This window comes from Ixodes scapularis, unplaced genomic scaffold (assembly GCF_016920785.2).
Source record: "Ixodes scapularis isolate PalLabHiFi unplaced genomic scaffold, ASM1692078v2 PGA_scaffold4__175_contigs__length_147842914, whole genome shotgun sequence".
NCBI classification, from domain to species: Eukaryota; Metazoa; Arthropoda; class Arachnida; order Ixodida; family Ixodidae; genus Ixodes; species Ixodes scapularis.
The window spans coordinates 111,668,843-111,681,628 of NW_024609879.1; the positions used below are offsets into that span (position 1 = coordinate 111,668,843).

At 43.5% G+C, this 12,786-nt stretch overlaps 1 protein-coding gene across 1 annotated transcript in view; it reads left to right on the forward strand.

Moving 5' to 3' along the window:
- Window positions 1-786: 786 nt before the first annotated feature.
- Window positions 787-12,786, forward strand: part of LOC115319667 — a 50,500-nt gene continuing 38,500 nt past the window's right edge. The window contains exons 1-2 of the mRNA XM_040218019.3: window positions 787-1,131; window positions 11,261-11,379. Of these exons, the coding sequence (XP_040073953.1) occupies window positions 11,289-11,379 (91 nt within the window). The 5' untranslated portion in view covers window positions 787-1,131; window positions 11,261-11,288. The remainder of the gene's footprint in view (window positions 1,132-11,260; window positions 11,380-12,786) is intronic.

A 12,786-nucleotide genomic window follows, 5' to 3' on the forward strand; every position in this document is an offset into this window, starting at 1 on the left:
CAGAAACTGTATCAAATACTTCACAGGGTAGTCAAGTATTTGAGCCTATCACGAGACAATGTTTCGAAACTTTTGTTACGTGCTATGACGTGAAGGGTATCATCGAAGCCTGGAAGCAGTGATACTTTGCGAAAAGATCCGAGCGTGTGTGGGATACCAGGCGACGTAGGGGAGCGTCAAGTTGCGTACATCTCAACCCAGAAGCGGCAAGATAAAAAAATTGCCGCCCTTACGCCAAATTTGTTACAGAAATTTTTAAGCTAAGAGAATGAATAGGGACTAATAAGAACCTTTAAAATTGCGAAAAGAAGAAGAAAAAGAAACCCATAGCGCTAAAACTGAAACGAAACCAGATTATAAACCCATCAGCTGACGGCCGGACGTGAACGAACGAAATTCAGAAAGTTCACTGGCCGCCCATTAAAATACGCAGCTTAAATATGCAAATGACTGATTTACACACATAATTAAAAAAAAATAGAGAAAGGGTAAGGGGTGATGAGACAAACAAAGTCACGTGGTCCGGCTCGGCGAAGCACCGCGAGAGAGAAAAAAAAAAACGCCGAACTCCGCGTTCGAGGAAGCCCGAAGAGTTTCGGCAGCTTTTTTGTTTCTTTTCCGGAAGACGAGACCAAAAACAAAACCACAATAACTACAACGCCGTCACACACAAAACGAAATGGAGCAAATGACGTAAGGCGAAGAAGCCGACGGAGCAGTGGAAAGGAGGTAAGGGCCGCCGCCCACGTGATGTGACGTCACGAAAACCCCGCCAAGAAACGGAGCCGGGTCTGAGCCTTCGAACACAGTGTAGTCGGGCACTGGCAGAGGATCATCAGACTTGGGGAGGCGAGCGAAGATCGTCCTTATACTCCAGCAAACAACGTGTCTCTAGCTGTCGGATGTGCTGGGCGCGCGCACGTGCTTGTGCATGAGCTTCGAGGAGGCGGATTAGGCTTCGTTGGCGACATTAATCGAAAGAAAACACGGTCTGGACGTCCAGTTTCATTTGTGGGTTTTTCGTTTCACGGACTCTGGGACAAACATCGAGTCGTAACCACTCGTCGTATCGTGCTTCTGACAGACTGCCGTGCGATCGGCGAAGACGACAGAATCCCTCTCGCGGCATTGGTGAGTTGGGTTCATTTTTTTTTTTTTTTTTTTTTTTTTGCGCCTGAGCGAACGTTGGGTTTTGGGGGAAGATAAGGCCCGGATTAGTCGGGGATTAAGAGGAACGTTCTGTTTGACGGCGTCGAGTGTCGCTGAGAGCCACAGCGCGTGTATTTGTGATTTGCTTGGTCGGTGTGTTGCGCGAAAGTTCGGAGCATTCGAATAGACCGCGTTAATCTTAAACCCTTCGCAACATGCCTTGGCGGGAGTTCGTTTCATTTAAACATAAAAGTGGCTGTAATACGTCAGGAACCTTAATCCCTCGGAGTGCATGTCACGTGGTTGCTTCAAACTTTTGTTAAAGGTGCGAGATAAAAGGTATAAATAGTTTATATTAAATTACTCTACAACTTATATCAGAAAAAAATATATGCATTTTTATAATGCTTATTATAGCAGTATGACATATAAAGATATACCAGTATAAATCGTGAAAAATTTGTTTTCTGCGCCGTTTCCGTTCAATAGAAATTGCCGTCCTTGGAAACAATCACTTTCTGTCTTGAAGCCGACCACAAAATATTATTTCAATTGTTTTGTTAAACTCATATTGACAAATATTGGTGGCTTTTCTGTTGTCCTTTTTTTCTTCTATGCTTGCTTAGTCTTGCTCTTCTTTAGTGCGGAATCGCCATCATACTTATATTCAAAATAACATTATGTGAAGATAGCGGGAAAATTGGCACCGTACCAGTCTTACAAAAAAAAAAAAAAAGCGAAGATTTACGGGTTTTTGCGATGCCATTTATTGAACAGTAATATATATATATACATATATATGTATCAATTATTTACTAACAGCGGCGGATCTAGAATGCACAAGTCCATTCTATTTTTAGTGTGACTTGTACGTTTCTTTCTCATAAAACCGTCACGAGACAAGTTCACGACGTCACAAATTTCCCAGATCTCAACGTTCACGCGAGCGTTCCATTTCTAATTTTGTTTGAAGGCGAAGTGACAGATATTAAACCATTTCTTCCGTTGATTTATCGAAGCCATCTTGACAAATATTTGTCTCCCGTACGCCCGCTTCCTGTCCGGATCCTTTAAATAAAATTGAAAAAAATACCGCAAGGTTCGGATGGCGCCGCTGGAGACACTAAATAACGGCTATTCTTCTGAGTAGGGACAACTTTTCAGCAATAGATGGATGGATTATAACGGCTGTACCCTTTGTAACGCATGGCAGCTTGTGCCATCTAGCCTAGGAATGTATTGTTAAAATCATTGTTGCTGAGTTATCCGAAGCTCCATCTAAGATCGCGTTAGACGCTTTTCCGTCGTCAAGGATTGTTAGAACAATCCGCGTCAGATCTGAAGGTGTGGAAGCCGCTTTATTGAATCTCAACTATCGCCATTGCTCCCACTCTAACTAGGCAACAAAATGGCGCCACCCGTAAGATATTGGAGAGTAGAGTGTTGGTTTTTCGCACGTAAATTATTCACTGAGAGCAGCTGTAGACGCTCTAGCTTTGTTCAGTAAACCCATGTGAATTTTCGAGCGAGTCAATATAAGAAACATATGAGACAGACTTTTTTTTATTATTATTTGTCTTCTGTTAAATTCGTTGCTCGACGAGACTCACAACACCAATTCACTCCGCGAAAATTTTATGACTGAGAGATACAATAAACAAATGTGCCGTGACACGGGCAAAAAAGAATTTCGGGCAAGTGGTCGCAGCTCCAAGGATGTAAAGTGACGATAATGATAGAACCTTTTGTGTAGCATTTTTTTTTAAATTCATTATTTGCCTAAGATATAGCAAGACGTTTCTGTAGATTATTTATTTTGAAGAAAAGAACAGCGATGCAGATTTTTATGTGAGAGAAACGTTACGAGATATAAAATTTTCTTGGAGAGATTTGAAAACACAAATTGGGCTGATAATTCAAATAATGCAAAGGTGTAAGCGAGCTGGAAAAGAATATCGATAACAATCCCCGGAAAAGGGGAACAAACACACCTATTGCTGTGTTTGTAGCTTTGTGTTGGTCCCTTGTTCTCCTTCTCCAGAAATTATTACCGTCAATTTGGACTGAATGAATTAAAAAAATGCCTTTTACGAGTGAAAGTTGCACTTTTTCTTGTTTTCAGTTCATACTCGTATGTTTGTTTACATTGTACAGAAATGCTAAAGAACGAGTGTGTAAGAACTATACAGTTCAAAACTACGAGAGAAAAAAAATCACAACCTATCCAGCCCCTTAGCTTCGCACTAAGACTCATGTCGCGTCATTTCTGCTGAGCCGTGAAACAAACGTTTTAGAACTAAGGTTGTAAAAAAGCTACCGGTTAAAAAGCTAAAAAAAAAAAGCTAATTCGCGACGAGCTTTAAAAACATGCAGACGTCAAATATGGCTGCACGAAGACTTCCGCTTTTGCAACTCGCGAATGGAAGGCTATTCGATAGTCATCCCTGGAGGTAAAACAAAGAATAGGCTGCCATTACTCACATATTATAATCAGTAAAGTCTTTCCTTTATTTACGACTGCGATTTTGAATTCAGACGCAAACCTTGCATCCGACCAATCAGATTTGCTTGTCATACAGGCACATATAATTGTAAGCAAAAAAAGAAAGTATATACTATACAAAAATATTGCAACTGTCCTTGTTTTAGAAATGTCAGGTTCTTTGAATTGATAACAATATTAAGAATGAGAAGCTAGATATATAGCACTGAACAAGATTTCTGGACAAGAAGCATTATCTCCGGGGCCTAATAACTGTCCTTTAAAGGGCTACTCCACCGATTTTTTCATTGCCTCCGATTTGCTTGAAATTTTGCTAGACTAACCAACAAACATCGCGAAGATAGTATCCCAAATATTAGGTCAAAATATTGTTTTTTCGCGAAGTTATTAAATTTACAGTTTTGGTCCTCACCGTGTTTTTCAAGCTCGAAGTCTCTACTGGCAACAGTGAAAAAGTGACGTCAGTGGAAGGCAGGGGTTCACTCTTTGGGCTGTAGATTTTGTTTTAAACTGATTCGAAGCAGTTTCATTGTTTCAAATGAATGCTTGGGAAGCTCGCTGCAGTACCCGCGCTCCAGCACGGAGCAAATGATCGGCATATTCTATTTTTTGGCTGCTTGCTCGACTGGCAAGCCTGCCTGCCACTGACGTCACGGCCCTGAAAAGCGCGCGTATATTTGAATGTTGGTTTTTGCATCATTTTCATTTGCCGATTTCGCAATAACTATTATGAATTTCGCGATTCTGAATAGCATACCGGAGAGAGTAAAGGCCGGGGAGTCAGAAAATATAGCCAAGAAATCGGTGGAGTACCCCTTTAAAGGTGTACTCCACCGATTTTTTGAGCTACCTCAACTAACTATATTTTCTGACTCCCCGGCCTTTACTCTCTCCGGTATGCTATTTAGAATCGCGAAATTCATAATAGTTATTGCGAAATCGGCAAATGAAAATGATGCAAAAACCAACATTCAAATATACGCGCGCTTTTCAGGGCCGTGACGTCAGTGGCAGGCAGGCTTGCCAGTCGAGCAAGCAGCCAAAAAATTGAATATGCCAATCATTTGTTCCGTGCTGGAGCGCGGGTACTGCAGCGAGCTTTCCAAGCATTCATTTGACACCATGAAATTGCTTCGAATCAGTTTAAAACGAAATCTACAGCCCAAAGAGTGAACCCCTGCCTTCCACTGACGTCACTTTTTCATTGTTGCCAGTAGAGACTTCGAGCTTGAAAAACACGGTGAGGACCAGAATTGTAAATTCAATAACTTCGCGAAAAAACAATATTTTGACCTAATATTTGTGATACTATTTTCGCGATGTTTGTTGGTTAGTTTAGCAAAATTTCAAGCAAATCGGAGACAATGAAAAAATCGGTGGAGTAGCCCTTTAACGCCAAAATTTAAACAGTCCTTTCGAACCTGGAAAATCATTGAACGATTTTTACTTTCTCTCGCCCCTTCTAGCCGCTCTGCAGTTCGAAACGAAAATAAGAAGAAACGGTTTCCCTCAAGTTCTTTGTCTACTCTGTGTTGCCTTTTTTATTTATTTTTTTTCGTTAAGGCGCTCATCGGTAATATGATCAAAATAAATAACAACGTCAACCCCCCCGCCTAATGTCTGTTAAACGTGACGAACACAGGGATGCTTCGTACTGCACAAACATTCAGAAAAAAAAAATATATATATATACGTCAGAAGAACGCACTTGAGACGGATGTTGGAGTTTTTAAAACATATTCGTAAAGTCCGTCGACGTTTCGGCCTGACACGGACCTTTTTCAAGGCTGGTTACATTTGACTAAATATTGACACAGCTTGGCTACATCACGCGGCCCATATATGTATGTATATATATATATATATATATATATATATATATATATATATATATATCAGGGTGTCAAACCGGAACCGAACCGAACCGGTATTTTTTCCGGAACTGAACCCGAACCCGAACCGTTATATTGTTATCACGATAAACCCAAACCGGAACTGAACCGGAAAAAAAATAATGGTTACGGGCTCATGTAAAAACGGTTCGGCCACGCGCTGTTGACAATGAATGTGCTATCAATGCCATTTGTTTATTAAGTGCCGTCAACTGACACACACCTCGCTTACATATTTTTCTTCTCCACTCAGTCTTAGGAATATAAACGCTACATCCATGAATCTTGACATAGGAACCAGTATTGCGCTGGTCGCGGCTTGCACGGAAAAAAGAGAATTGGAAGGTTGTGTAAAAAAAAAAAAATCGCGTCACGGGATTTCATTTTCTTACAATCTCGTAAATCCTAAATGCTGCTGTGTGCTCATTTCATAACACATTTCTAGAACGCGCGAGTTCTTGAAGCTTGCTTCCATCGGAATGAGAAAAGAAAAGGCTGTGGAGTTTGATAATAATGCATCCGGTTTCGTATAGGCACTTAGAAGCTAACATATTTGTGAGACAGCGAACTCTTCTATTTTAATATTTATCCTATTACGTCCTTCTGGCGTTGCGTTCGGTGAAGTGTTTTTCATATTCCGTATCTTGTTTAATGAAAACTTCTTTAAGGGTCTAATTTGAGTTACCGAAGGCTAGTTCAAATAAAGAAAGCTGTATTTTCTCCCCACTGTTCCTTCAATTGCTTACACGTCGAGGTGGCGGGATAGTTAGCGAGTTCCACTTGTGAGTGGGTTTGTAAGGAGGTCGCGGATTTTACAGCTACTGCGTCGGACCCAATTAGATGAAGTCCGAATGCGTAAGCGTCGGTGAGGTAACCTTTGAGTGCACATAAAGAAACCATTCCTGGTAGAAATCCCTGAGCCTTACACTACGATGTATCCCGTTTCGTATGTGCAGATTTCAGATGTTTTATTTGTAATTTATTTCGATGTTGCAACTTGTCATTTATAATTTCCGAACCGGTTCGCGAACCGGTTCAGCGCCCCGAACCGGTTCGCGGATCGAATTAATCGAACCGGAACTGAACCGGAACAAAATAAATTTACCTGAATCTGAACCGTAACCGAACCCGTATTTTTTTCGATTCGACACACTGATATATATATATATATATATATATATATATATATATATATACGAGCTTGTCTAAACTTTTGTCGTCCTCATAGCAAGACATTTTCCTACAACATTCTAGTTTAACATGGTGAAAGTGTTATTTCCGTGGTCGCGTTTAGTCTTGTTACTCGTTGAACTTGCTGATAACATGCAGCTCCTTTCTCGGTATCTCTTTAAATGCCGCTGAACCGCCGAGGAATAAGCGTTATTCGGGGTTTTCGTTCCACTTCTGTTGTTCGATGGAGGGAAGCAAAACTGCTACAGAGAACTTAAGTTAGTTAATACCTAAATAGCAACGTATGGGCAGACATGTGCACGCGTTAGTGAAATAAGATACCTAAATGGCATTACTTACTCAAAGAGTTACGAATTATTCGTTACCTGTTACTGCGACTAAAACGAAGGCGGTACTCCAGTTCGACTGTCTGTAAGGAGTTATTTGCTCGTTACTTTGAGTGGATAACTTTTGCATAAAGAATTAGCTGATTCCGATATTTCTCGTCGTTAATCTTTTTTTGGGGGGATTTGTGACGCGTTCATTCAGGAATAGCTGTGGCTATACTGACATACCTTGTACACATTTTTGTTTTCTGTTCTATCTAGCGTTTGCTCGTCGTGCAAATTAACGGTGCGAAATGGGGTGAGAAGATTGGGTGTTTATGTTGTGCACGTTCCACTCCACACGTAACTTAATACCATTAATTGTTTCTTCATAAAAAAAATACTTACTCGTTTCTTCTCCAAAAAGGTAGCTAGGTCACTACGCTGCTACTGAAAAAGGTACCTAGGCACAAGTAACCTGTAGCGCGTTACGCGCAAGTCTACGCATGTTTAAGTCGCAAGGACAAGTATGATAAAAATAATCTAAACACTGGCTCATGACTATATAGCAGCCATGTTTCCCTGATCCAAATATTAGTAACCGCAAGGTCAAATTGTCTGCAAAAAAAATTCAAATCTAATATTACGTTGCCATCAGCATCTGACAAGGAAATGCGTGTCCTTTAAAAGAACCGGGTCTTTGTTGTTTTCTTTAGTGGTATTAAAAAAAGTACGTAGCTGAACGCATTAAATAAGTTTTTGGTTTCTAGTTAGTCACATGCACGTCACAAAACAAATGTGCCTCCCACAATACTTACATTTTCAAACCTCTTAAAGCCCAAACCTGCTTTTGTGATTTGATGCGTTTATATTTCCTCTATAAAAGATGATAAGACTCTCGCCAAAGTTCCTCGGACAGAAGGTTCGTTCACGGAAGTCACGTGATTGTCACGTAGTCACATGCCATCGGGTGACGTCGCGGTCACGTCACACCATCGTTCCACGTGGTTATGTCGCCATGTCACGTGGCGGCAAGTTATGTGACGTCATCGTGTCAAGTCACGTCACGTGGTCAAAGCTAAAAGGTGAAACGTTACGTACGATTCTCTTTTCAGAATCATCTTCAGGCAAGACAAAAAGAACGAATTCTTTCGAACTATATATCTGAGTTGAAGTTAAATAAATTTCGTCAAGCAATAAAAAACGTCCCTAATTATTCTCACCGCATTGACGCGCTAATCAAACATCCGAGAAAGCGTGGCAGTCGTCGAGATCACCTAATCACACAATCCACGCGAAGGCCTAAATCTCGAAACTAGGGTGGGTGGCGGGGTCTTGATGCTGGATTTCCCATCTCAAATAAGTAAGACGACGTGAAACCTTCGGGCAGAAACAAATCGAGTGTCGCGGAATCTGACTCTATCGGGCACTAATTAAGCCTCGCCTAAGAATAGGTCGGCGCGCGAAGGTTTCGCAAACAAGAACAGACCGGTGAAGGGCCTCATCACGAACGTTATTAGCTTTCGCGCGGTTCAACGAAGGCTATAGATCTTATACTTTGTTTTACCGTGACTTGGCAAAGAGCGAGCGCTGCGGACCCCTGGAGTCAATCGGACCAACGAATGCGAAGCAAGTGAAAGTCCTCAGCAAATCTACGTGGGCGAGACCGGAACCCAATGTGTTGGATGGAGAAGAGGGAGATGGGAAGCTTCCCTCTTACCCAGACCTTCTTCTGTGTGTCGCATTCGGCACAATTGGCCCCCTCGAAAATTAGCCTGTCACTTAGAATTCGTACAAAAGCGGCTGTCCCCCTCTCTCCCGCCCCTGGCTTTATAACAGCACAACGGGCAACTAGTGAGTTGGAGCAAAGTCACGTGTCTCTTTCCGACGCGCTGATTGGCTGACCGGGGACGTAGCATTAGCCATTTTCCAACGCACGGTGAGACGTAGTACGCGTAATTGGGAGACCGGCAAGCAGGCGTAGACGCGCTCGAAAGCTGGCGACAGCGCGCACCAAAACGTCTCGCCTCTCTTTGGCGTCTTTCTTTATTGACACGGAGCCGCTCGTGCCAGGTGCCTCCTTCGACCGCCTTGAAGAAATATACCATATACCTGGTCCCGAAGCTCTATTTAGGTACACCACGTCCGATGGGTCCCCCCCGCCGACACGTCCCCAAAACAACCGCAAGGACGCCGTGTCAAAATCACGTGGGCGCTGGGTTCATTTGTGTGCTAACGTATGTGCGTACTTGCGCTCGCGCGTGTGTGTATATGTGTGTGTGCGTGTGTCTGCGCTTGTGTACCTTGTGTGTATGTGTGCCTGCGTCTGCCTGTTTCTGTGTGTATGTGTTTATGTCCGTGTGATGTGTGTGTGAGTGTGTTGGTGTGAGAGAGGGAGATGAAGTGAGAACGAGTGTGCGTGCTTATTTCTTTTTTCTCCTTAGCTCTTGGCACTTTTACCGCAACGAGTGTACGGGCAGCCCGAGCAATCCAGAAAGATATTCCCGAAAGAGTAAATTTCATACAGGGAATCGTTTTTTTCCCCTAAAAATCCTTTCACTGGTACAAGGGTGTTATGGTCGGTTCACGTCTTATCGCGGGAATAATTGCGTACTTTAACTTTAATTTGAGACGTTCTCTGTGTCTGTTCCTTCTACTGAAAGTTCTTCCGATTTCTACCACCGCAGTCTCAGGTGTAATACGACATGATTAGCTACCACCAGCTCGCCTGCACTCTCACCGACTTTAATTTTGTTTTAATTTGTTTAAAAACAACGAATATCATCGCGCAACCCAACAATGAATCTGTTAGAAAACAACCCAGTCTATACAATATAAAATTGTGAATTTCAATATCTGACCGGCTGGCGATCATTCTTACTTGCTTATGCCCAAAAAAAACAACTAAATTTGAGGGTGCAAAATGTACGTGCTCATGGGAGAGACCACCTCAATGGCAGGTGATGTGACCTCAGTGCAAGCTATGTATTCGCGACTCTAGCAAAATGGACGACAGTTGGTGAAAGGACACTGAACTGAACGAAATTAGTCCCTTCGCAATTTCTGCTCGTCCCTAGTGGCTTCCTTGATTACATGTTGTCGGCAGTTGGTGCGATGGAATAGTTGTTCCTGTGAGCCTGTTGTTACCGTCGTATCGGCGTCTTACCCATGTCGCTCTGGACGCAACCTACGCTACCGCGTGAACCAAACATCGTGCGTTTATATCAACGTTCGTCACAGCCGCAGTCCATCCATCGCTTCTCCGAAGAAGGTCGACCCTCTGGAAGCTGGCTTATGCCAACGCATCGCCGCAGGGATGAAACGTTGTGAATGAGACTCGTGGCAAATCATTTTGTGTACGATGCTTGCTTGCTGGAACTAGAACGTTGCGTGTTGAACTGGCATATGGCACGGCACGATCTGTCAGAGTAAAACGGTCATATTTGTCCGATAGTGGCGATCCCCATTTCGGTCGCCGGAGCGGCGAATACATGGCGTTCAGTACTGTTCGGCGTGTCTTATATTTACGACAGATAAACGACACATTGTTTGGCGATCGTACCGGGCTGCGGTTCAATAGAGTTTATTTAAAAGCACTCAGGTGTCTGTCGTGAGAAGAAGTGACAGACGCATTGTGACAGGAGGTACCAAAGGAAGACCATTGTTCCTCGTATATCTGCAAACAGAGATAAAGTCGTCTTTTCCGAACCGCTCCTTCGGATTGCACGCCCTAGCCGACAAGGCGGTATACCAGCCAGGAAGTAAGGGTCGGCACGACGGGAAATATGTCTGCGTCAACGAGGAGTGTAAGATAGCTACGCACGCACTGCAGTATCCGAACCGGAAGCGCCCCGTTTACGTGAGAAAGATGGCGTTTTCTCTTTCGTTCTTCTTTGTGTTCGTGAAATGTCTTCAAATAATACGTTACATTATGAACTCGGTAATTTTATTTCCAAGATAAAAGGCTCTGTCATAAGTAGCGCGAGAGATGTGACCTCTGCATAGTACCTGAAAGCTTTCCCGAATTGTGCATTTGGAAGAAACAGAACGTAATCAGGCAAGGTGTTTCCACGAAGGATTGCAAAAACCCACGCTTCAAAAGCTAGTCCGATATGGTGTGTTTCGCCGCCTCGCCGATCGAGCGAGTGAATCGTGACTCGTGTAAGCAGGAAAAGTAAGCGAGCTTCACTGATGACGTCCTCTTTTGTGGTCACGTGCAGCTCGTCCCGGCGCGGTCGCCCTGGAAGCATGGACAAGCTGCTCGGATGCCTCGTGACCTTGATGTGCCTCCTTCTGCTGGTGGAAGCCGTGGCGGAAGCCTCTCCTTACAGCGTTAGTGGTGAGTAGCCCCGCGTGCCTCCGTTCTTGGGTCTACTACAATATAAGGCCAATCTACACTTCCCAACTCACCTTCAGGTGACCAGGGCGTGACATATATTAGACAAGCACTCTGAAGTCGCGGTCAGACTGCTCGCACATCATACATAAGGCAGGGTTTTCGCTGCAGTACGTCGTGAGGGAATAGACCTTTCGCTTAATTACCCAAGCATCAAGGAGAATGCTGGGAACGTAGGTACGCGTGCTCCGCGCGCCCGCCTTCCTTATGCGTCGAGAAAGTGAGGGAGAGGAGGTGACTAGAGCGTCGCATGGACGTCAAAGAACGCCGAGCTGTGAATGGAAGGATTAGAGGGTAGACTTAAAGTCAGCTGCCTTTGTCTCCACTGCACTTGTCAAACGCGTTAGAACGCGGAACGCAGGCGTCCGGCGCTTGGTTCTCGCATTCGAGCGCGTTCGACGAGTGTAGTGCAGACAAAGGCAGCCCTGCACACAGTCTTGTACACATTACTCAAGAAACAAACACAAAAACAATAGATTACAATTAGTATTGGCCCAGAAGTATTCATTTAGATTACTGGATTACTTGAGAGAAAAAGTAAATCGCCGCTACTTATAGTAATAGCCGTTACTTTTCCGATTAGTACTTCGGATTTTCAAAACGGCCCATCTTTCGGTCGGTTTCGAAAACGGGCCTTTCGTGCTACGCATTATTGTACTATAGCTTCACCGGATTACCAACTCTACACATCCTCTTAATCCTCCCCTTTTGGTAGGCCGTCCCCTTCGTTGGAGACTTGGTTCGATACATCCTTCGTAAAAGGGTCGTGGAAACAAACGGCGCTATTAGGAAGAGGGGAGAGGAAAAATATAGCAACGGTTACGAGTAACTTTATCCCTTTCAAAAGTAATCAGACTATGCAATCCCGATTAGTCCCTAATGAATGATGCTGCCCTTTTCGAGATGGTTCGATCGCGTGCGCAGTGGGGGGAAAGGCGTTCGAGAGAAAACATTTATACAAATACTTGAAAGGATAGAACATCCTGGACTGGGACGGAAACATGACTTCCCTGTTTCCACCCCCCATCCTTGGTGTTTTATCCTTTCAAATATTCATATCTATTCACCAACACGCTCGTTTTGAATTATATCAGAAGACACATGTTTCGATGGTGTCAACTACGTAACTCAATCTTCTGCCCTTAATTTGGTGCATGTCCTGTAGTTGCTGCCTAAAGGAAACCGTGGCGTGGCTCATGATGTTCACGCTTCCTGATTAGTTGTTGCGCGTTCTTATCGGTTAACGCTACTACATGATTGGTTGAGAAGCGTTATGTTCGGAATTTGCCAGGCCCCACGTTTCTTTAAGACCGCTTCTAAAAACAAACTCACTAATACGTATCTTTCGTG